At 39.2% G+C, this 26313-nt stretch overlaps 1 protein-coding gene across 1 annotated transcript in view; it reads left to right on the top strand.

The window, feature by feature from the left end:
* The window catches only part of Agbl1 (AGBL carboxypeptidase 1), an 835836-nt gene that overhangs the window by 431477 nt on the left and 378046 nt on the right, over nt 1–26313 (top strand). The window contains exons 19-20 of the mRNA XM_076545344.1: nt 11940–12069; nt 25991–26122. Coding sequence (XP_076401459.1) covers nt 11940–12069; nt 25991–26122 — 262 coding nt within the window. The remainder of the gene's footprint in view (nt 1–11939; nt 12070–25990; nt 26123–26313) is intronic.

Raw genomic sequence — 26313 nt, forward strand, 5'->3', positions numbered from 1 at the left:
TCATGATAAAATAGTGCTTTTGTGTGTAATTATCACCCACAAAAGTAAAGTGAATTTCTCAGAGCATTGTTTTTTAGGGTACGTGATGTGGGCATATCACACATGGTCGTGGTAGCTCTGATCTCTGGATTAAGTAGCATCTGTGTGCCTCCTCCACCATGAAGTCACCATTTCCCCTATAGAACTGGGTACCTTACTGGGAACTCCTCTTAGCCAATTTGAATGTTGTGTCACTTACACACTTTTGCTCATTGATATTTACATCCATTAATTAGTTCTGTTAAAACAATTATTACTGTGTTGTTTGTTTGCCAGATGATAACTTTGTTTTTCTCATTCCTTCTGCATTTGCTGACTGAAGTTCTACCAAAATTAGAACCTATTCTTTTTTCTTTACTATATGGCAATATGAACTTTAAAGTATTTTCTATGAATTATAATACTTTACCACTATAATTTAATTTATTGACAAGTCTTCCTATATTTGGCCATTATAGTTCCATAGACTTGGAATTTCTGATATTGCAAATTGTACATTTTTTAAATTATTTTTTTTTATTTTCCAAAGCCACTATATATTCTAGACTGATATTTTTCACTGCTCTTCCCCACAGTGGAACCAGATATTTCTTTAAGTGCTTATACTCCTTTGTAAGTAATGATGTTCAGAAATAGAGATCACTGCATTGGGTATGTTTCCTGCCATAAAGACATTTTGCTTCTACATTTACCAGTGTATCGAATTATAAAATAGGTATGTGAATACATATGTATACTCACCCACACCCACAAACATCTGCTTATTTATTTGCCTCTCTGTGTATTCCAAAATGTAAGTTCATGCTGACAACCAATTCCAGTACATCACAGAGTCCATGCTTTATTCATAATTCTTAAGAAGCCTGATAGTTATTATTCCCAATTTGTTTATTTTCTCAGTCCTAAAAGGTACATCATGCAGACTCAGAACTTTTAGCTCAAATCCCCTATTGCTGTTTACAGAAGGTATCCTGTTCTTTTTGTCTTCTAAAATTTTGTTTTAAATACATATCTCTCTCTCTCTCACACACACACACACACACACACACACACACACACACACATGTATATATTTGAAGATAACAAAGTTTATCTGGAAAATCCTGGACAATAAGGATTAGCATGAATAACAAAGAGAATGGATGCATATTAGCATGAACTTGTGGAATAATATGGAGAATCCCCAACATGAAGTACTACACAACTGTAACACTAACATACTCAGAGCCTTTCCCCCCTTGCATTTCCCCAGTGTTTTTATGTGTCACAGGGTTTACATTCCTCTTTAGTGTCTATACCATGTTTGGGGTCTCCCCATGGTAACCTTGTGTACATATGTACTGTCATGAGATCGCGAGAACCAACCTGGTTCCAGAAGCTGGAGTTGCACTCAGAGCTGTGGTCTGAGAACCATCATTTGCTCTGATCCTTCCACCCCCAGTTCTGCTTATTCATCCTTTATGTTTATCCTCTATTTCTACCCAATATAGTTCATACATTTTATTAATTTCTGATTTATCATTCCTGTATTTATACACAAATTAATCAATGCATATATATATCTTATTTCTCCTTCATTCTTGCATGTGTTTTATTTTTATTTTTAAATATTTTTATTTTATAATTAATTTAATTTTACATATCAGCCATGGATTCCCCTGTCCTCCCTCCTCCCACCCCCCCTAGCCTTCCCCCTCAATCCACCCCCCATTTCCACCTCCTCCAAGGCAAGGTCTCCCCTGGCGAGTCAGTCCAGCCTGGTAGATTCAGTTGAGTCAGGTCCAGTCCCTTCTTCCCTACACCAAAGCCGAGCAAAGTATCTCAGCATAGGCCCTAGGTTCCAAAAAGCCAGTTCATGCACCAAGGACAGGTCCTGGTCCCACTGCCTGGGGGCCTCCTAAACAGTTCAAGCTAATCAACTGTCTCACTTATCCAGCGGGCCTAGTCCAGTTCCATGGGGCTTTTCAGCTATTGGTTCACAGTTCATGTGTTTCCACTAGTTTGGCTATTTGTCCCTGTGCTTTTTTTCAGTCATGGTTTCAATATCTCTTGCTCATATAATCCCTCCTCTCTCTCACCAATTGGACTCCTGGAGCTCAGCCTGGTGTTTGGCTGTGGACCTCTGTATCTGCTTCCATCAGTCATTGGATAAGAGCTATCCAATATCAATCATGATAGTTTGGGTGTTCAGCTATCAGATCACCAGAGTAGGTCAGCTCAGGCACTCTCTCAACCACTGTCAGTAGTCTATAGTGGAGATTTGTTTGTAGATTTCTGGGGACCTCTCTAGCACTCTGCTTCTTCCTATTCCCTGGGGTCTTCATTTATCATGGAATCTCTTTCCTTGTTTTCCCACTCTGTTCCCAAAACAGCTGGGATCTCCCACTCCTCTAAACTCTCTTTTCCCTGACCCTTGGCCTCCATTACCCACTCCCCCATTACCCCCAGTTTGATCATGTAGATCTCATCCATTTCTTTGTCATTGGGCAATCCCTGTGTCTTTCTTAGGGTCCTCTTTACTAGGTAGTCTCCCTGGAGTTGTGAGTTACAAAGTCCTTTGCTTTACACTTAGTATCCACTTATGAGTAAGTACATACCATGTTTGTCTTTCTGAGTCTGGGTTACCTCACTCAGGATGATATTTTCCAGTTCCATCCATTTACCTGCAAACCTCATGATGTCATTGTTTTTCTCTGCTGAGTAGTACTCCATTGTGTATATATACCACATTTTCTTTATCCATCCTTCAATTGAAGGGCATCTAGGTTGTTTCCACATTTTGGCTATTACAAATAGTGCTGCTGTGAACATAGTTGAGCATGTTTCTTTGTGGTATGATTGAGCATTCCTTGTGTATATGCCCAGGAGTGGTATAGCTGGGTCTTGAGGGAGGTTGATTCCCAATTTTCTAAGAAAGTGCCATATTGATTTCCAAAGGCATGTGTTTTATTTGAACTCATAGCTACATATCCTGAAAGTCACTACACCAGATCAGTTCACACAGTTTTCTTCTTCTCCTTCTTCTTCTTCTTCTTCTTCTTCTTCTTCTTCTTCTTCTTCTTCTTCTTCTTCTTCTTCTTCTTCTTCTTCTTCTTCTTCTTCTTCTTTGAAAGTGTAATGCTTTTTTTTTCTGGATTTGCCACATTAATTTACCTGCTTTTCTCATGGAAATTTTCTTCTTCATGCTAATATGCTATGTCTGTTTCCTTTATTATTTGTTCTCATTGTTGTTAAGGTGCATTGTAAAACCATCTAACTATCTATCTATCTATCTATCTATCTATCTATGTGTGTGTATGGTATATGCACATGTGCTACACATATATGATGTGTGTATATTTGCATATTTATTATATGCACATATATTTATCATACACACAAAGACAAGCACATGCGTGTGTGTGTATATATATGTATATATATATATATATATATACACATGTCATGTATATCATGGTTTCATGTCTTTTTTACCAACCTGAATGCTCTTTTCATTGATATCTCTCTCAGATTCTTTGAATGATGTTATATGCTGAGCAGTTATAGAGATAGTGAATCTTGTGCAAATTGCACTGATATGTCTTCATTAAGTAAAAGTGGGAGGCTTCCTTCTTTTGTGTGTGTGTTGTATATGTTCATGTGTGTGTATGTCTGTATGTTGAGTTATGTGTACATATCTGATTGTATATATTATGCTGTGTGTGTACATGTTGTATTTTGTACATGTTGTATTGTGTATATGTTGTATTGTGTGTGTTGTGCTGTGTTTGTGAATACATTATATACATCAATCCTTATTTTCTTAACTGTATCAGAACTTGAATTTTTCAGAGTTTTTGTGGTATAGAAGTAATCATTAGTTTTTGATTTTGAAGTCTTAGTCTACTATCCTTGATTCTAACACTTTTGCAAGGATTAATGAAATATTTAAAATTTTAGAAGCTAAATAATTTACTCTTGTCTAGTAAGCAATGCTAAGTGTGAACTGCAAGTCACTTGCAATTGGTGATGGCACTTGGATAGCCTCAGCATTGGTGGTGCAACCTAAGCCATCACTGTTCATTAGCAAGGGGGTTGAATGGATTCTTCACACACCTTCACTTGTCTCAAGGCAAGCATTTAGAAACATATGCCTTGGGTATCAATGGTTTCAGTAAACATGTATGTATTTTTATGTGATATCAAAACCTGTGTGAAAATGAGAATGAACTGACCACATATCCTTGATGGATATGACTGACATTTTAGGCTCCTCCTCCCCACTGGCAGGTATAATTCTTTTGAATTGTTTTGTTTGAAGTTTGCTTTTGTGAAATCAGGCTTATGTAATAGGAGAAACTGCATTTAAATGTTCTGTATTGATTTTCAAATTAAAAACACGTAAGAAGCCGGGCGGTGGTGGCGCACGCCTTTAATCCCAGCACTTGGGAGGCAGAGCCAGGCGGATCTCTGTGAGTTTGAGGCCAGCCTGGGCTACCAAGTGAGCTCCAGGAAAGGTGCAAAGCTACACAAAGAAACTTGAAAAAAACCAAAAAACAAAAAACAACACGTAAGACACTAACATAATAGTAGGAAGAAGAGTTTGCAGGTGTGTGTTGTTGCAGGGGAGGGTCACCGTGCACACTCCTTGAGCTGCCTCTGCTCCAGGTGAGACTGAGATTCTAAATATCATATGCTCTAATTCCCTCCAGTGCAGGGCAATGATGCCCTTTATAAAGGACATGGTTCCATTTCTAAAGGTTAACTTCCTTGCTTTCCTTCTGTCCTATGTGAAGTGCTACATCTTTCCTTTACTGTGCAGCCTTATTCAAATGAAAGCAATTCGGGAATGGGACTCAGAGTGCTGTAGTTGCTACTGATGGATGGAGACTTTTGGAGGAAAAGAAAGCATAAGGAACAACTAACTTATGCTTTGATTGACTTGTGTTAAAATTTCAACTGAGTATTTCTCTTCATATGTGTGTATATTCGTGTGTGTGTGTGTGTGTGTGTGTGTGTGTGTGTGTGTGTGTGTGTATGTGCCTGGGGGCTCTGAGAAAACTTTAATTGTCATCCACAGGAACACTATCACCTCCTTTGGGACAAAAATCTCTTATTGGCCTGATCCTTATCAATTAGGCTAGACTGCCTAGTTAGCAAGCCATGGAGATCCTTCTGTGTCTACCTTTAAGTGCTTAGGTTAGAGGAATGTGCCAGGATACCCACTATTTTTATGTATGTGGGTTCTGTGGACCAAATGTAGGTCATAATACCTACAAGGCCAGTACTTTATTAACTGAGAGATTCCCCCAGCCTCTGCATATTTTCATTAGTAAAGATGGAGTTAAACTGAAATCTGTTGTCTGGTCCATCTAGCACGTTCAGTATTTGATTAGCAGGCTCTATGTAGCCAAGGACAGGTATGAATGCAGTCCAAGGCCAAAATAAAAACTCATTTAAAACATTATGAGACCTTTCTGTGACTTTTGATTGACAGTTCTCAAGCATGGACTTTGTAGATGACATCATGTCACAATGACCAAAAGGTTGAACACCCCTGAGGCTTTGGCATTCTTGGACTATGATTTGATCAGCCTGTGTGAACTCATTCCTGTGTTCCTGGAGTTGCGGGAGAACAACTTGCTTTGTCTCTTCTGCTCTCCAATTTTAACTAAGCATTTTGAGCTATAGATAATAACCTGAGCACAACAAAATGTTCCTCAAAACCCTGCTTGTTTTGAGCTTTCAAATGACCCTGAAATTAATTTGATTTTTATTTTCTTTCTTTTTATTCCTCTCTGTCCACTTGAGAAATGTTCATTTGGAAATCTTTGGGGGCAGTATCTGGACGACTGTGCCTCAACCTGTGCTGTCAGTTTCTAGAAGCTTCCATCCTTCTCTGAGCTTTTGCATATGTTTTCCTTCTGCGCCTTCATTCCTCCCAGTGTGGAGATAATGCTTGGGCTGATGAAGGTGCTTTCTAAATCCCAAACAACCTGCTTCTCCTAAGACTCTAAAGCTCTTTATGCTGGGTTTCCTTCCTAGCAAGCCTGGCGTCATCTAGTTAGCCTGCTGGCTACTGGCTCTCCATTGTTCAGGCATAGATGGATAGGGGAATTTTTGAATCATCTTTTTATCTGACTGAGTTTTATGAATTCTCTTTTAGAAAGGGATGCATGTTCTCCCTTTATTTTCCTATTTATGGCTCATATTTTGCTGCAAGAGTCCTGGTAGTTCACATACTTCTTTCTGAAGTTATGGATTACAATATTTGTTTTCCAATGTCATAGTGATCTTTATTGTTACCTGATAAATATGATCTATAATTAGTGCTGAAAATATGATTTTGAGAAGCTGGACCTGGTAGTAACATACTTGGACTTACAGCACTTAAGAGGTTGTGAATTGGAAGGCAACCTGCGTTAGATAATTAGACTACCTGAAAAGAAAAAAAGAGATGAAATACAGAAAGAAAAGCATGACTCTAAGCTAGCTGATGATTAAGCTTATTCACTATTCAGAATGTCAGGTAGTTGGTCATATTCAGTGGCCATGTAGTTAAAAATGTTACTCTGGTCCTACTGACTCAGTACTTCTCAATTTTACCCGGGAAGCTTTGGTCTAGGTACAAACTAGCCATATTTTATGAATAGCAAGTGAGTATTCTCTTTCTACTTGTTTTCCTTTTTGTTATATAAACTTTCATGACTTAACCCAAGCCACCCAAGCTGTTACTATACAGCTGAGGGTAACCTTAAATTTCTGACCCATCTACCTTCATCTCCCATGTTTTAGTATCATAATAATGTGCTACCACTTGTGGCTAGTTTTTCTTTGTTTTTAAAGAGGATATGTACAACACCAAAGTTTCAATTATGAAATTTAACAATGTTCAATAATCTTTTCAAATTTAATAATGTTTCTACCTTTCCAGATTCCATCTCATTTTTCCCAGAAATCTTGACCCATTTATTATCTTCTCTTCTTTCAGATTATAATCTAAACAAATAGCACATCAACAGAAATCCTGTGTATTATTTTTCAAGGATAGTGACTTTTTGGATACAGGATGTGAGTGCCTGAAAGAGCAGGTGGATAGTGTATATGTGAAGCACTCATGATAAGAATAAGCACTGAAGGTGAAGGTTTTACCTAGAAATACTCAACATTTCAACATTAGGAATTTGGGATGCAGCTCAGTTGGTTGAGTACCAGCCTACATGAAGTCTTTTGTTTGATCACAAAGAGTGCATAAACCAAACTGGGTGTGGTGGCACATTCTTGAAATCTTAGCATTCAGGAAGTAGAGGCAGGACATTAATTGTTCAAGACCGTCATTGACTATGGTGCGTTCGGAGCCACTCTGACCTACTTGAGACTTGGCTTCCGAAATAAACAAATACACAGAACATTCTAAAGCTAATACAAAATAATGAGGTCCCATTTTGGTCAGGCATCTTGACTCCATAACTCTAGTTCTCATTACAGATCTAGACTGGGAGACAAAGTGATTTGTGTTTTGAGGGTTTTCCTGGGATGCAGGCATTTCAAGGTAAAATTACAACATCTGGATATATGGGTATCCTGAGGTAACTCACTTTCTGCATCCAAATTTTATTATAAACGAGGTTATTAAAACTAAAGCTCAAAAAGTATGGAAGGCTATGCTGGAGATGTAGTATGGTTGGTAGAGTGCTAGCCTAGTATGTGTGAAGTCTGAATTTTGATCCCCAGAATATAGTAAACTAGGATAGTGACACATGCACTCAGGAGGCAAGACAAGAGAATCAGAAGTTCAAAGCCCTCCTTGGCTACATAGAAAATTTGAAGCCAGTCTGGAATATAGGAGAACTTGTCAGGGGGATGGGGAAAGAAAGGAAGGAGGGAGGGACAGAAGGAGGGAGGAAGGAAAGAGAGAGAGAGAGAGAGAGAGAGAGAGAGAGAGAGAGAGAGAGAGAGAGAGAGACTGCGGAGAACTAGTTATGTCATATTACCTGTGAGAACAGAAAGTATGTAATTTTTTTCCCTGTGAAAGAAGTTTGCCATTTTCAGTGTGGAAGAAGAGCACTGATCACTACTTACTCTTCCTGTAAGTAAAGCAAGACATCAAACTCTATTTGAGGGATGACCCCTTTTCAGAAATTACAGGCTCTGAATGTCTTGCCAGCCCATCATCACTGTCCATCTGCTAATTCTGTGCACATTGAAGCGGCAGCTGACATTGCAGAGATGCTACAGTAGATAATAAGATGGGGTACATTTCATCTTTGCATGCTTAAAACAAATCCCTGTGATGAGCAGCAGCAGCTCCTGGGACGACAGGGATCTCAGGTGTCATTAACATAAAATGCCAAATGGATTTGCAGATTGGGAGCAAATAGACTTGGTATAAAAGAAAAAGCTCTCAAGGTAGGTGTAGTATCCATTGTGGTCCTTTGCAGTCGCTGAGCTGTCAGAACTATCAAAGCCATAGGCACACACAGAGATACCTCCAAATCACAGCCACACATGCAGGCCTGAATATAAATGCAAGCATTTGTGCTTCTCAATTCTGCAGGCCTAGCTATGCCACTGGGATGGTTCAGTTTCTTTATCCTAGAAAACAAACAGCTACCAAAGAAAACTTGCCCTAAACTAACAGCTCCCTAACTTCTATATTATTTTAACTGTACACAACTCTTCTTCACATGCAGGTCACAAATAATCTAGTATGCCTTCTCCTCCCTTATCCCTGGCTAGTAGCCTAAAGAATAATTGGTAATCCTTTTCTAATTTTTTTGATTAATTCTTTTCTGTTCCATCTCACTGCCTCCACTATGAAGTGTGCTTAAATCAAATGAACCTCAAAGTGGATCACAGCCTCTTCTCAGTGGTCCCTGGCCAAAGTTCTACTCTCTTCAATTCACCTTGCATATTGGTACCTAACTATTTTTCATAGGCAGTATAGATTGCATAAGGCACGAAAACAATGGACATAGTCACAGTTGTGCTGTGCATCCCTAACCATTGCAGATGTGAATGAAGTGATGGATAGAGTCATGTGTGGGAATGGATATAGCTGTGGGTATAGTCACATGTTACACGGGAAGACATAGATAGGTACAGGATTATGCAGCTAATTTTCCCTGAAAACACAGATGTTAGATATCATTTCATTTGATTATCAAAATAATCCTGGAGAGGACTCTGATGATGCATGACAATGATGTCCATGATGATGATAACCTTGGAAAAGCAGGTTAAATGTATTTGATTTTTCCATGTAGGAATAGTGACTCTAAATGAGGTCTCCAAATCCCATACATCGTGAAAGAACTAGACATTGGAACTATGATTTCTTAATCAAAACTTGGGTGATTTCTAGCTGCCATACAGAATTTTACTTTTTCTATTTTTGCAAACTATGGTTCAGAATTGTGTTTCTGTTGTGTGGTAACCTATGAACTTTTTGTGAAGATGTCGCCCCTGAACTTGGTCTCCATGGAGCTGAGGGAAAGAAGAGGGAGAGAGAACTGCTGGATTGTTGGCTGCTGCATACATAACAACACACACACTTTGTTTAAATAAACAGGAATGCTTTGAAAGAAACTTAGATCGTTTCATCATAGTCACTGTCACAGAAAAAATAAAATCTGCACTGTTGATAAGAATCCAGGTCATGGCAAGAAAATCACAGAGCTATTAAAGTGTCTTCAGGCTTTTGGATGCCTTGACTTAAGAAAAACTAATTGAAATGCAGCAAATATGCCAAGATCAAGTCTGGCAGGTTCTTCCTTTACACTGCTATTGGCATTAAAAATTAGCTGTTGCTATGTAGCCAATGATAACCTTGAACTTCTGATCTCCCCACCTCTTCTTCCTGAGAGTTGAAATTAGGGGCATGAGCTCCCACACCTTGACCTTCTTGCATGCTTAGGCAAACACTGTTACCAAGTTAGCTACATTCCTAGCCACTCAAGTCAAAATATTTTATAGCGAAATCAGGATAAATGAATGACTAAAGATCTTCAATTTCTAGTGAGCTCTAAGAGAGAGATTATAAGCAACTAGAAACTAATGTCTAAAGAAGAGTTCAGATCATGGAGACTGAAATATTGCAAGAAGGAGCCTAAGCCTTTTCATCTCCAAGATTCATTGTAATAGGGCAGTGGCTTCAAGACAGAAAATGTGTCTGCTTCTATATTTAAATGTCAGAGCATGAGTTTTTTCTATATTGTTTACTGAATATCAATTCTGACACAGTTCTTTATATAATTTAAATTTTCATATATTTTGAGAATTTAATATATGAGTTAGGTATTTCCATCATATTCACTCCTCTCTCCTTTTCACTTCTCCCATTTCCTCTCATATTCCTTCCAAATTCGTAACCTCTTTTTTATTATCATTATTTTTACACACACACACACACACACACACACACACACACACACTACACACACACACACACCTTACTGAGTCCATTTAGTTTGCTCATATGTACTAGGATTTAGGACTGACCACTTTAGATTGATTAAATCATGGAGAGCCTTACCCCTAGAAAGAACTGATTAACCGATTTCCCCTCTCTTATGCCTATTGATTAATGGTAGCCAATCATCTAGAGATGGAACCTTGTAAAACTTGCACACATACCACCATCCAAGTTAGCTTGTTGACAAGTATCATTACACATTCTTATGTGGTTGGCTGACATATTTTGTTTTGGAATTTTGATGGCACTAAAGATTATTCTTGCCCTCAGGAAGCCCACATTTCTTCCAGACTAATGAGGAGGACAAAATAAATAAAAATAATATTAATACAAATTTCTCAAAAATGGTTCTGTAAGGACTCTGACTAAGGGTAGAGCAAAAATGAATGGAATTCCTTAGCTTGGGAATGTATAAAACTTTGGGTGCTGGGCTGACCCGCTGAAAGTGAAATATGTGGGAATTGATAGATTAAATATGGGAGCTTAGTCAAATGTGTATCAGGCATACTTGCACAGAAGAAGCTAAGCAGTTCCATTGTGGTGGAGATTGGAAGGTACTAGTAGGAGGGATTTACTTGTGGCCGTTCTGGTGATGGAGATGTTGTGTTGACCCCCTCAACCTGTGGCACCTTGCTTGTTTACTGTGTAGGGTAAATGATATCATACCAAAACCATCAGGGACATGTCCTCTGGATGGGCTGCTTCTGGTAAACTTTCCAGTTGTCTTTGGCTCATAAGATGACTCTACCTGGAAGCTTTGCCTCCTGGTTCAGAAGTTGAGTCACTTTTGAAACTAACATGGTAGCTTTGATTATGAATGTACCCAGAGAATATGTGACCCTGAGCTCCTTCTAGTTCTGATAGCTTTCAGGAATTTCCCATGGCTAGGGAGAGAAACAATGAAACAGAGAAGGGGCATGTAGGCTATAGGCAAAGAGACATGGGTGTAAAGCCTTTGGTTACATATCTTGGGTCACTCATTTAGTTGATTTTAGGCTCCAGTTTCTTCACTGAGATGCAATAGTATTGAGTTTCACAAATTTACTGCGTCAGCTAGAAATATTGTATTTCACCATACCCAGTGTGCTATCCTGAGTTTGAATTAATTGTTTGTAGAACTGACAGACCTAGAGAGTCACACATTGAATTTGTTTTTAATTGGTATATACAGAGGGAAATTGTGTTTCCCAAATTTGTCTTAAAATTCTATTAACCCAGTATTAAGTCGAGTGCAGTTTCTGGTTCTTTTAGCAGCTGTAAATAACTAAGCCACTCTGGACACTTAAAGGACAGATCTGCAGCTTCCTGGACATCTGGAGCTGATGGCAACTGGGCAGGAGTCAGAGAGAAGTTGGATTCATTAGTTTGTTTGTCTGCTGGGGTTTTATTCTATAAAGCTATTTTTCTCCTAAATGTCTATTTCTTTGCTTATTGTTGTTTCCCACAGTCACAGATGCTCACTGAGGGGCGAGGATCTCAATAGACAGTGGCTTCTTCCCCAAGCTCATCTTCAGCCAACCATCTACCATGCCAAAGGTCTCCTACACTATCTGAGCAGCATTGGCCGGGGGCCTGTGGTGAGTCACTTCCTTCTTTTCATGCTATTACCAGGTTCCTTTTACTCCCCCAGGAGGCAGCTTATCAGCTGACCAGGCAAGAAAAACAAAGGGGAAAAACGTATGTGACAACTTTAATGAGGGGCTTATTATAACAGTTTTTGTATCAAACTACCGACCATACACGGGACAGCTTACAAGAATATAACTCCTCATATTATGTTTCTGGAGGCTGGCAGCCTACAATCAAAAAGATGGCAAGCTGTTCTAATGCTGGAGGCTTTAGAAAAAAATACCTGCTTCTCTTGCAGATGTATTGTGGTTACCAGCAATGCTTAGCAGTCTTTGGTTTATGGTGGCCTATCTGAGTCAATGCCTATGTCTTCATAGGGCCATCTGAGCTTGGTGTCTGATGGTCCTCATTCCCTCTTCTAAGAATGTTCATCATTGAATTGGAACAGTTGTTTGGTTTGATCTCAGCATTCTTCCTCTTGTTAAGATGCTCCTTCTGTATAAGGTTGTATTCCTAGGCACCAGGGATTAGAATTGCAACAAATATTTTTGCAAAGATACAATTCACCTCATAATAGGTTCAGAGCAATGGTTCAATACTCATTGGTGAAAACTGGGCAAAATAGAAAGTTAATTACATTTTCGTGACCTAAAGTTTTCTAGTTTTATTTATACATTATTAAACTAGAAAAAAAATGTACATACCTGCAGCGTGCTCCTCAGCCAGCGAGGAAGAACGACCACCACGTGAGGATTCTTCTCAGATCACACTTTATTGGAGTGCCTCTTGGTTAAGGGAGAGCGCGAGGTGAGGGGCCCCAAGGACTAAACTGCCGCTGCTTATATAGGGAATCAGGCAAACGTGCCGTACTGTGATTGGGTCCCGCCAGAATGCTAGCACGGGGAGCCATGGGATAGGCTGAGGACATAAGGTCGATTACCATACCCGTGCATGCACAGGTCACAGGACACGTAGTCCCGAGAGCATAGCCAAATATGGAGTTGTTTACAGCTAGGCTACCAGGAAGCCAACGCCATCTTAGAATGGCGCCTCCCTACACATACCCATTAGATGGGTGGGAAAAAAATCTAAGTGTTCATATTTAGATTCAACTAATACATTTTCCAAGACAAATCTAGCACTGTTCTAGGTTGTTTCATATGTTAGGATTTCCTTTCCAGTCCCAGGTACTATGCAAAAAATACCAGACAAGTTGAAATGAGAGGCCTTAGCTGCAGATAAGAGAGAAGAGATGACAAGAGAGTGGTCTATGTGAATGCTCATGTGTTGTCTACAAACTGTGAGCAGATTCATCTACAGAAGTGTGGGAACAACTGTCCACATGTAGAGCTTAACTAAGAGTGAAGGAACATCAGAATGGACAATTCTATTATAACCCACTCTCTAAAGTTTCTACTCTGTGATTAGGAGAGTCCTGGAAAGGTGCAGGAATGTGTAATGTAGATTTGTACTCAAATGTCAAGATCAATACATAAAGTGCTTTTCATAAGGCCATTCAAATGTACACAGCAGTATAGAGACTCAGTTCCATTGTGGTTCTTTTTGATGCTGAAGTATAGCCTCTCTTTGTGACTTACTCTTTGAGAGAGTGTGTTAAGGGTATCAACCTCCAGGTGGAAAAATTCTTCAGGACTCATGGAACTCAATATAGCCATAATTTGTATGTATAATATCTTATGGTAAAAGGAAATATATTAAAATAGACACCTGAAAAGGTACCCTTGGAGTATCTATGAGGGAGCTGGTGTAAGTGCCCTCTTCCAATAGAGCTTGATGGACAGCCTAATTCTCTGGCAAGAGTGTAACTACCAGTTAGGTAATTTCACCTGAATTTGATGTTAAGGGTATTTTTGTCCTAATTCTATTATTGTAATTATTTTTATTAATGCAGTACAGTGTGGAATTCAATACATGTATATGATAAATAATGATTAAATAAGAATGCATAACACTCCTATATTCTTAAAAATTAAAAAATAGTATGAAAGACAAATACTCCCAGTTCCCATTTATTTGTGGATGCTTAAAGTGTCAATTTCAATATAGAATAGCTATTAGTAGCAAGTGACAGAGGAAGCAGGGGGGAAAAAAGGAGGAGGAAAGTTGGATAATAGACCCAAAGCACAGCAGCATAGGAGCTCGGCTGTTTCTCCACACAGTGGACTGACTGCAAATTCACAAGAACTTACATGTCTTAGAATTTCAGAGGCTCCAAACACAATGTGATTATGAAGGTATAGATATATCAATTACCATGATTTGATCACCCCAAATTCCATACGTGCATTCAAATATCACAGGGTCTACCACAAGTAGGTTCAGATAAATTTTGGGGGAGATGATCAGCTTCGTAACCATGAAGTGCTTCCCGTGGCTAATCCTTCACTCCACATCCATCCTCCTCAGAAGTCAAACTCACACCTCGAGGTTCAAATCTTGCACCAAAACTCACACTACTAGCTTTGATCATCTGGCACTGCCCAAATCCCCAGCCAATGAAAGATCCTCTTATCCAGCAGAATATTCCAAGGGTTTAAAGGCTTATATCCCAGAGCCTATCAAGAGACAGACTATTCCTTAAAACCTGCAAACATCCACTGCCCCGGATTTGCCTAGTCAGCTTCTCTTTTGCACATGGAACAACATGTGTTCCCACTCCTAAGAATCTAAATTAAATGTACAACATCGTGCTGCTGTCATGTCTGCTTCACCCAAGGAGGCAGTGTAATCTCTGCTGGTGATTGTCTTCAACAAGCTCTACATAGCAAGGCTCCAATCTCATGGCTGGAAGCTGGAGAATGGATGTTTGTCTGTGTGGGAAGCTTTAGCCTCCAGGAGAAGAGAGCGATTAAGAACAGAAGAAACACATGCACATATTAAACCCACCACAGAACAGGATTCCTTTCTGCTCTGACAATCTTTAATTGAAGAGCGCGGCATTCATTTTAAAGTGTGACAGGTGAAAGGCTTGTTTAAAAGTATAAATAAACATTAATTAGCTATAAACATGACAGCCGCAGACTTGTTTCCTGCTGGGACCATCTGAGAGGTGGGTGAGAAACAGCTGAGTACTAACTGCTATTCACAGTGTTCCAGAGCTCTCTAATTGGCTGGATGCCACCTTTTAGTTACCTCCAGGGCTATATTGAGCCCTTCTCCCAGCAGCTTCATCACCGCCGTTCACTTGGACTGGTCCTGTCCATACAGGGAAGAGTCTCTCCTTGTCCACACTGATTTTTAAGTTCTGTGGCTGGAGATGAACGCCAACTCTGCCTAATTTCTGGGTCTTATAAAAACTGTTTTGAAAGCAGTGGAAAAGCAGTCTGTGATGGCTGGGGAGATCCACCTATTATAGATGTTTCTCAGGTATTTGACTCTTGGTCAAATTAATGTGAGTTACAAGGACCAATGATATGTAAGGCAGAGATGAAAATCACTGCCCTGCTTCTTTTGAGGATTGCCAAAAAGCAGGCGATACACCCCTGTTCTTCATTTCCTTCATCCATCCACATTCCCAACAATCTGGATAGTCATCTCTTTCTTTGTATATTAATTTATAGCATGAAATTGTAATGACTGTGGTAGGCACTAAGGATGCAAAGCCAATATACACATTGTATTTTGTTTCTTAGTTTTTAAAAACTTTAATAGTCATACATGTATATAGTGTGTTTGAACAAATCCAGCCCTGTTATCTCTCCTCTAATTCCTCTCTTATACCACCCCCATATTTCTTTTCCAATACCATGTGTTTTAAAATATACTCTAATACCCACAGCATTTATTTACTGATGCATGTATGTATATGAGCGGCCTTCCAGGGCCTGCATCCCTAAAGAAAAGTGATTTTTCCTTGACAAGCAGTCATCAGTTGCTAATAGGTTTGTAGCTATCACCAGTTGCTAATGGGGCCTCATCATCCCCTGCCCCATCCATTTTTCCCCCAATGATCCCCCAGCCCTGAGGGGAAAGGGCATGTTATAGATGTCCCATTTAAAACTGAATACTCTACAATCTTATTTTCTGCACATTGGCTGTTTGTAGATCTCTGTATTAATCACCACATACCATAAAAAGAAGCTTCTATGATGAAGGTTGAGAAATACATTTATCTATGGGCATAAAGATAAGAACTCAGGTATAGGTTTCTTACTATGTCCATTTAGCAGAATAAAATATCACCCTTAGATTTGAGTTCACAGTTGACTAAGTTAGGAGGTAGAATTAGTTCTTAAAAGAGACAACGTGACATAAAGTTATAAAAATGGTAACAGAGGCCTGTGTAAAGCTTTGCTGGGGCATTTGTGATGCAGATGAAGAGTTGATATGGGATCATGGAATGACTAGGTATTGATACCACTTCAGCTGTGTTGGAAGGGTAAGCTGGTGGGGTTCCATTCTTAGGCTCTTACAGACCTTCTGGTATCCGTTTCCCATGTTATTGAACCCAGAATGGCTATTCTTGTTTGTTAAAGAGTTCAGATGGTGGACTCAAAAGACCAGACATATTGTAAATTTTTAAGCATATTTGTGTACTGAAATATTGTTCAGTAATTGTCCTAGATGACTATGCTAAACACCTAGATCAAAAACAACTTGGAGAGGAAAGGGTTTATTTCAACTTACACTTCCAGGTCACATTTCATCATCGAAGAAAGTCAGAGAAAAAACTTGAGGGAGTAACTCAAGCAGAAACTATGGAAGAATGAATGCTGTTGACAGGCTTGTTCTCTGGATCATGCTCACCTTTCTTTCTTATATAGCCCAGGCCCATTGGCCTAAGGATGGTGCTGTCCAGAGTAGACTGAGCCCCCCTACATCAGTCATCAATTAAGGCATTTTTTTTCACAGATATGACCTCTGCTAAAAGGTAGTTCTTAAATGAAAGTTCTCTTCCCAAGTAACTCTATGTTCTGTCAAGTTGACAATAAAAACTAACCAGTGCAGTAATCAAAACTACACCCCCATAAGAAAATCCAATTAACTAGCAGTACACTTAATAATATGAAGCAATTTCAAAACATTATGTTAAGTAAAAGAAACTGGACATAAAAAAAAACACATACTATATGTTTGTGTTTCAATAACAAGGGAAGGTAAACATTAGAGCACTGTTTAACTCCAGGGAAAGGGAATGAATATTTAGGTTTAGGAGAGAACTTATAGGTAGTGGGAATTCTATATCATGACTGAGACTCGGTTATACCAAACTTGCTGACTATATATTCAGTATTTATATTTTCCAGTAATGAAAAAGTTTTGCCTGAATACAGAAAATTTAAAAATACACAAAGCGAGATTACAGAAGTTAAAATTGCAGCTGGAGAAAAATTGGGGTGCATGAAACAGGACTGGTCAGCCCAGAAGGGTGAGAGTCAAGTCAAGAAAGACAGCATCACTAATACTTGCTGGGCAGTCAAAATGCTGTGTAGAAGTCATGAAGACCCAGCCAGGGAGAAAGCATGCCAGCAGGGAAGCTCAATGAAGCAGACAAGTTCAAGAACTGGCTGTTAAGAGGCATTGACTTGCTTCCTGTTTGTGGGGTTCCACAGAAGTGCCAGGAGACCCTTGGCCCAGAGGACAAGCCAGCACAGCATCACCACTGGAAGAAAGCTCTTAGGTTACAGTGAGGTCACAGGAAGCCAGGCAGACAGTCTCTGATGAGTTGCCATGTTGCAGCTGGCTTGGTCCTTGGGTTGCTGCCAAGCACTGGGCTTCAGGATTAGGAGATGTATCGATTCCCATCCTCATGGCTCTTGCTATGTGAGTGCATGTTGATAAAGGGATTTCAGGGTTCTTTGAAGAGCTCATTGATTTCCGTTTACAACTCACACAAGCTGGGCTGCCTTCTGCCAGGGGACAGAGCAAGTTGTGTGTGTGTGTGGGGGGGGAGGGTGTAGGGGTGTATGTGCATGCACAAATGCATGTGTTTACTTTCTCTAAGGTATAGTGGAATAAGAGTTTTCTGCATGTAAAAGATTTCCCTAGTTACATTCGAACCGCCAGCATATGTGTTGAGTAAATTAGTCTACTTTTAAAATGGCGCAGACAGAGAAGGGGAGGAAGATTGCAGGTCCCTAAAACCTGTCTACACAGACCTCAGGAGACTCAGTAGATAGTTATGTGCTTGTACTGTATTCCTTGGATGGGGTAGAAAACAAAATTGTGTTGCTTTTGCTTATATCCATTGCTCATGAAGGATATAAATGTAGAACTTTCTACTTTGTGCATTTGAGTATATGATGGGGGAAAATCTACCATAAACTCTTCCTCCTGAATTGGGGAGGAGAATGTAACGCTCATACAGGGGCTAGAAGAAGTCACTTCAATTCTGAATTCTTTTATTTAGAATTGTTCCTTGCCAGAAGAATAAACAATGCTTCATGGTTATTGAAAAGCTGTGTTTGGGTGTGCACTTGTACTGATACAGATGGTTTATATGTAAATGAATTGCCGAAGTTTCTTGGATAAACATATTAAAAACCCAAGGGTGCTTTTCATGTCTCTCCTATTGGTGTCTTCCACGTACTTTGTAAGTACCATGGATCACCACTCCCTCCCGATAAGGAAAAAAATAGTTCATACAGGAAGCTATTGAAGACAGCCCTTCAAAACGGTGATAAAGATGCTGAAGTATAGCTTCTGGCAGGGGTGTGTGAAGTATAGCTTCTGGCAGGGGTGTGTGGCGGGGGAAGGACTCACTTTTCTTTAAGGGGCTGGCCACTGGGAGTTTGACCACGTTCCAATGAGTATATGGGCAACACAAATTAGACTTATTGCTTCGGGGGGGCGGGGGGGGTGCACAAGAGGGTGGACCTGGGAGGAATGGGTAGTGAGAGCAGTTGATCAGGTACATTGTAGGAGACTCCCAAAGAATTAATAAAAATATTTTGGAAAAAAATAGAATAAAAGTTAAATACATAGTTAAAAAATAAATGGCAGAGGGTTGAGGGAGGGGAGGAAGGTGGCAATAACTGTGTGCAAATGGGCAATTGAATAAGATTTGCTTGGAGTTGTTCTCTGAAGGGGGGCTAAAAGCCAATGCAAAGGCTTCAAACGAAGATGAGGAGGGGTGCTTTCGTTTCTTCAGCTGCTAAAAGATTGTCCAAAGACAGCTGAACCTGTGAATAGATAATGGCAATAATAGGTGTAGACAGGTCCTAGCGTATAAAGTAAGGCTTTCACAGAGCAAAGCACAATCGGCCTCAGGGGCCAAGATCACCACCAGTCCTCAAGATCACCAGTACAAGCCAGGAAATTGAGGCAAAACTACTGTAAACCTTCCTGTACTGAAAGGGTTACCATAGGATGGGCCAGCATTCATACCCCCTGTGCTAAAAGCTTATCCAGACAACTTTGAAACCTGTTGTAGTTCAAATAGACTAGTGCAGGTCTTACCTTCTAGGGGAGAGATGGGAGGGAGGGAGGGAGAGAGAGAGAGAGAGAGAGAGAGAGAGAGAGAGAGAGAGAGAGAGAGAGAGAGAGAGAGAGAGAGAGAATTTGGTGACTTAGTTTCCCTGGTAGGACTAGTCACATGATATCGATAGATGGCATAGCAGAGTCTCATTTAGACTGAGAAGTCACAAGGACTATGTTTAAAGGTGGCATAGGGGCTACTGATTCCCTCCATTCAACAAGTACAGATGGAGAAAGGGATCCATTTTCAGCCTGAGGCACCTGCACAGATACCCCTGCAGAACTGTGTCATAGTGTCAAGCTTACTGCTCAGGGACAGCCAACCGGTGACAGAGAGTAGGAAATACTAACACAAGACCTTGGCAGTTCACTCTTAGTTTGCCAATGAACAATCTTTTTGTAGTGTTCTTTTTCATTTGTGGATCCACTGTTTTTAAATGTTTGATTTCAGAAAATGTTTGGAGCCAGACTGATCAGAGTTTGAGATGTAACATGTCTCCTTTTTTATGGGTATCCAAGGGTAAGATGTTTAATCTCCTGTAATATTTGTAGAAGTTGAATGGCAGCATATTTCCTTGAAAGATAATTGTGGATGAAAATAAGATCTTAGCATGGTAATTGATCCATATCAGACATTCTAATAGATATAAGGCATTCAAATTATTGAATTAGTGGTAGGTATTCAATACAAAAGAAAGCCAAATATTGAACTGTATATTTTGGGTTACTCTATATGAGATTTTTCAATGTAATTGAAAAAGAAAACCTTATGTTGCCTATGGCTATTCTCATCCATCATTGGATGTCACCTACAAGTTAGATATCATGTTGCCTACAGAGAGGGAGAAAGTGCACTAAAACATTGACATGCATGAATTTCACATCCAAAGAGTCTACCAAGTATAGGTTGAAAATATTAAGGAAAAACGTAGCTGTGCTGAATATTGCAAATTTTGTTTTTCTGTCATTATTTCCTAAAAAAAAATGTGTAGAAATATATACAGTTATAACTACGCAGCATTTATGATGTATTAGGTATTGTAGGCAGTATAAAGATCATGCAAAGTATTTGGGAGAAGGACATAACATATGCAAATATAGATCTGTTTGCACAAGAGACTCAATTCAAGCACTCGTGTTTTTTGTGTCTGTGAGGGCACCTGATGCTTTGTAGATACTGGGAAAAGCCTACGGTAGCTAGTACTGCATCTGGGATATGCATTTTTATAAACTGGGCTCTTGGAACATAATTGCACATGCCACCAATATCATTTCCCTTATGGAGATATTTACTAGTCTCAGAAACGTGGGTTGAATGCTGCCTGTCCAATACTGTGTAAAAGCAGAATCTCCAGGGCTTAGTGAACCTTGGTTGGCTGAATTGGAAGTGTTGCTCTTTGGGGATTCCATCACATTCTCCAGAACTTGCCTTCTCCCAGATTCAGCCTTGCTTTCATTTTCCTGTGGCAATTGTATAAATAATGCAGAGTCTCACTGCTGAGAAGGAACAATGAGACCCAGATGTCAGGATCTGAAAACACAGGAGCTCAAAGCTGGCAAAGCATAGTAGTAAACACAATCAGGGCTAGGTGAGCCACGGGAAGTAGGGGAAGCATGAAGGGAAGGATTTGAAACAGGGTAACCTCACGAAGATGGGAGTCCAATTAACTTGCAGCGAAATCAAAACTGGACCAAGGGAGGGAGAAAGATGGGGGAGGAGAGTGCAGAGCATGCCAATGTGATCCTGATCAACTTCTTTGTGGTACAATGAATGACAGAACACATGTTTGCATGAATGAAATTAACCTCGCAATTAAACTCAGACATTAATTCACTGGGAGGTGTCCCAGGGACAGACATGAGGACTATGCTTTAGAATCATAATCCAAAACACAGCATTTACTTTGCTGGTGAAGAAATTAAGACCCTAAGAAGGGAATCAGTTTAGTCAACTCTTAAACTCTCCACATTTGGGTGTGATTCTGCTTTTTCTCCTGGCCCAAATGCTTCACAATCTCCAGGAAAACATCCAGACACCCTAGAATGGCATGTAAGTGCAATAATAAGCAGCCTACTCTCTGTGTACAGCTTCCTAAAATCCATTCTTTATTCATTTTCTACTTACTCTGAATCACTCTAGTTCCTCAAATGCATAGCACATACTGCCTTTTTTTTTTTTTTTTTTTTTGGCTTGGTAAGATTCATTGAGGGTATAACCTTTCTTTGCGGACCACCACTTCCACGACTACCATATTGCATGCCTGCTGGGATACAACCCCTTGGAAGGGCATGTAAAACACTCCTCTCTAGAAGTATGAAACATAGTTGGATTTCCAGAGACTTAAGCTTATCCTTACCATAGCTTTCTTCTCTAGCTGCCAGGCTTGTTACCTTTTGGGATCATCCCCACAAAATAGCTTTTAGATGAAATAAAATAGAAAGAAAAAAAATGTTGTTTGGGAATTAAGGGAAATTTGGATTCAAATATTTACTCATATACTCAATAACTGAAACTTGAGCAAATCATTTATTTGAAATTCAATGTTCTTATTTAAAATGGGGACAGCAATGCCTACTTTATCGTAGGATACCCACTGTTATTATTTTATAATAACATTTATAAATCTTTAGCATATGTCTATACAATTAAGTATTCTATAACATCCATTTTGTATAATTTTTAACATGCCAGCTGAAGACTCATGAGTGTTCAATAGATAAATTAATTATTTATTGTTATTGTCGCTGTGGAGGGCAACCCTGAGTTATGTTAAAATTTTAATTTTTCCTGCCACAGAGCAGACATGCAGATTTTTTGTTGAATAAATTGATGAGTGAGACAGGGCTGTTGATTAATCTATGAATGTTGTGGTCTCCAAACTGGGTACACTCACTACAATTCTGGCAAAGAATTTTACTGGAAGAAAATGCAAGTATCAAATAGTATTCAAGCAGAAAAGAAAAAGCTTCCTCAACTGAAATAAGTTGATAATTTGACTTGTAATTGCCCCCTGCAATTTGGAGGAGCACATGTTTCTTATAATTAACAGGCATTTATTTTTAGGGATGTCATTTGAGCAGCAAGCAGAACAATGTCTCTATTTCTTTCATTCCAAATCCTCAGAGGCCACTGGAATCCTAAGGCTTAGCAGTGCTCATTCCCACAGGTGAATAGGTCTATAATTTGTCATTTACCTCAGCTTTCAGAGTCTGTAAGGATCAGGAAGGAAAAAATAACAGCTTTTATCTCTAACTGAATCCAGCATTTAAGGAACTCCTGTCACCAAGCAGCCTTCTGGCTTTATTGAGAAATCTGTTGCTAAGACACAGGCTTAATTTGTTTGCACACTTTTCATAAGAATGGTGCATGTTTATTCACACAGAAAAACTGAGATGTAAGAGATAAAGGTTGGTGGAAAGTTCATAATGGTAGATGATTAGACCTTAAACAGTTATTTTGTTGGATCTTTTAGAAAAGAGGGTTTCTGAAGTATGGTCTTGGGACCAGGACCATCAGCCTCACATTGGCATTTCTTAGAAAGACAAATTCTTTAGCCCGACTCAGACTTACTTGAATCACGGAATTGCTGGTGCAAGTTTCTGGTATCTGCTTTTCCAAGCCCTCCATGTTATTCTGATGCATGTTGATATATGAGACCCATTGTCATGTAACATAGATTAGAACATCATCGAAATCTCATCCATCAATGGGTTGTAAAAATGAGACTATTCTTCCTCTGCTGGAAAGCCATGACTTAATCTTAGCCAGGGAAGAGGACACTCAATTTTTCAAAGGCACCTCATAACTCCTCATTGTACCTTCCTAATCTGATAACTCAGATCAAATATGAACACAATATTAGAATATTAGTGCACATGATGCCCAAGTAACAAATAGGGTATAAACCAAAAGAATCAAAAGGGTTTGCTAACAAATAATATGTAACCCAGGAAATTGATGCCAGAATGGAGTCTTGGAGTCCTTTACTAATAAGGATAGACCATACTGTTAGATTTGGGCAGACATCATGGATAAAAGTACATAATCTAGAGCTAATTTGTCAGCTTGAGCAACTGGTTTTGACTTCACAGATTAATCCTCTGATTCTCAACCTTCCTAATGCTGTGACCTGTTAATACAGTTCCTCATGTTGTGGTTACTCCCAATCATAAAATTATTTCATTCCTATTTCATAATTGTAATTTTGCTAGTGTTAAGAATCATGATGTAAATACCTGATATGCAGGATAGCTGATATGTGACCCCTATGGAGGTTGCTACCCATAGGTTGAAAACCACTGGCTTAATCAGTCACATGACTGGCACCTTTGCTCAACATTCACCTACATTTAGTCAGACTGAGATGCTTGATCTTCCTTGGCATAGGGAGAAATGAAGGCTTAGGAGATGGGTCCTGTGCTTCATTTATCTTGTGATACCTATACCTATCTTCTGTCTGTAAGGGGAGACATTCACGAAGGCACTAACAATGCACCAGTAAAGGGAGCATTTTCATCCTTGAAAAAACTCCAAAGTCCTTCTACACTGAAGGCCATGTCTGTAGCAGACACCACTATTTACATAGATCTTTGATTTGAATGGAATGTGGAATCCCAAAGTAGAATAGTAAAGAAGTAGGCTTAACCATCAAAGACAACACAGGTGCATCAGCCATCACATGTCTTTACTCAATATTTCCCACATCTAAATTATTATAGATACTCCATAATCCCTTTGCCTAGGTTTGTATCATACACACATTTTACAGATTTACTTTTCCTTTTTTTGAGACAGGGTCTCATGCAAGCCTCGTCTGACCTCAAATTCTTTGTGTGGCTAAGAGATGTCTGAATTCATGAGTCTCTTGAATTCATCTTGGCTCCATCCACCAAGTGCTAAGGTTATAGATGTGTGTCACCATACCTGGCCACACTTGAGCTTTTAATTCACTGTTTCTATACTTAAAATGGGTATTTTTGTAGACAGTAAAGTTAGGTAAACTGGCTTATCTAATCTGATATTATCTTTTAGTAAACATTTAATGATTCATATTATGTATGTGGTTGAAATGAAATTTATCATTACGCTCAATGTTTTGTATGTGTTTCATTTGTTCATAGAGATTTCAATTATGCTTAATCTAGCAAGTACTCTTGAGGATATGATTTATATCTTTGATTTTTACTTATGCACCTTGAAATAATTTCATGTTCACCCCATTGTTCATTTATCAATCTTAAAGAATCAGAATCTACCTTCAGTTAATATGTTGCCTCTTGGGCACTCTACTAACTAGGTAAAGTATATTGACTTTTCTCATATTTTATATTGCACTGTTACATTTACTTTCACATGTGCTACAGCTATTCTCCACATTAATATTCTCTATATTACTACCCCTGTGTATTAGAATGCCATTTACATGTTACTGAAGTTAAAATCAAGAAAATATTTTCTTTACTATTACATGTTTTTCTTTTCTCTGATGCTTTTTCATTACATTCACTGATAGTGACTGTACTTTGGGAGACCACAGTGATTTGGGGTTCTAAAAACTTCTGTGTCAGGGAAGGATATCTGTATGGCCTCCAGGGGGGCATATTTTTATATTCTTCAATGACCTTTTCCTGTAGCTAGAGTTTTCCTGCCTGGCCCACAGTCAGGACAAATTATCTTTTGGGAATCATCTTTTGCATTTCATAATTTTTCTTAATTATTAACATATTTTTCTGGATTTTCCACCACTGACTGCTTTCTTGTAACTTGCTAAGAAAACATGGGAAAAGAATGTATTTCCCCTCCACACTGATGAGGTTAGCCATGTAACTTTCTTTGATCAATGTGAGCACATAGATATTTGCTTTGTTTTTTAGGAAAATCTCTAAGAGCTAAAACAGGAATCCACCTTCACTGTGACTTTACCCTTTGTCACAAACTAGCATGTCCCAAATGAGGGTTTCTCCCTCAGCTTAAACCCTAGGGTAAAGTTATATAGTGTAGCCTCATGGCTCACCTGTAGCATGAATTAAAAAAAATAAAGTGAGTTTGGAAAACCATTGAGTTTGAGGGGTCATTCTTTTTCACGTCAGAATCTGGAGAAGAATCATAGTGATTCTCCTTTATACATTGGATCTAGTTCCTTACAATGAGTCTTGTCTATTTACTTTTCAGTTTTTAAATTTTTCATATATATATTTTCCTAACTGCTGTTCTTCCTCTCATTTCTGTCTAGGTCCCTACCATAGGGGAATTTTTCAAAAGAGCTAATCATGACACACATTTCTTTGCATCCTGTTCCCTCCTAGGAGACCTGCCATCTACCTTCTTCCCTGAGAGCTTTGCCAATGCAACTGTGCTGGAGTCATCACCATTCCCACATGGCTGGTCACTCTGAGTAAACAGCATCTTTCTGACAACTTGGACATTTCAAACATGTAAAAGACCAGTGCACTATCCCGCATTTATTTTCTCTTTTCTGTGACTTATTGTAGGTCTTCTGCGATTTCCATGGTCACTCCCAAAAGAAGAATGTATTCCTTTATGGTTGCAGCATGAAGGAAACTCTGTGGCAAGCAGGCTGCACTGTGGGTGGAGCTGCCCTCCTGGAGGATGTCAGCTACAGAGTAAGTCACTCTATTGGATAGTATGGTATATTGTGACCACAACTTTACTGCGAGTACCCATTACCACTCACCTTTGTTTCTAGACAGATGCTTTACCACTGACTTATACTTTTAGTTCCCATTCATCTTTTTTCTCTTAAAATAACTGTCTTGATGATTATGCCCATATAGTTATAATGTAAGCGGAACAT

Source organism: Peromyscus maniculatus, chromosome 1 (assembly GCF_049852395.1).
Source record: "Peromyscus maniculatus bairdii isolate BWxNUB_F1_BW_parent chromosome 1, HU_Pman_BW_mat_3.1, whole genome shotgun sequence".
Taxonomy (NCBI): domain Eukaryota; kingdom Metazoa; phylum Chordata; class Mammalia; order Rodentia; family Cricetidae; genus Peromyscus; species Peromyscus maniculatus.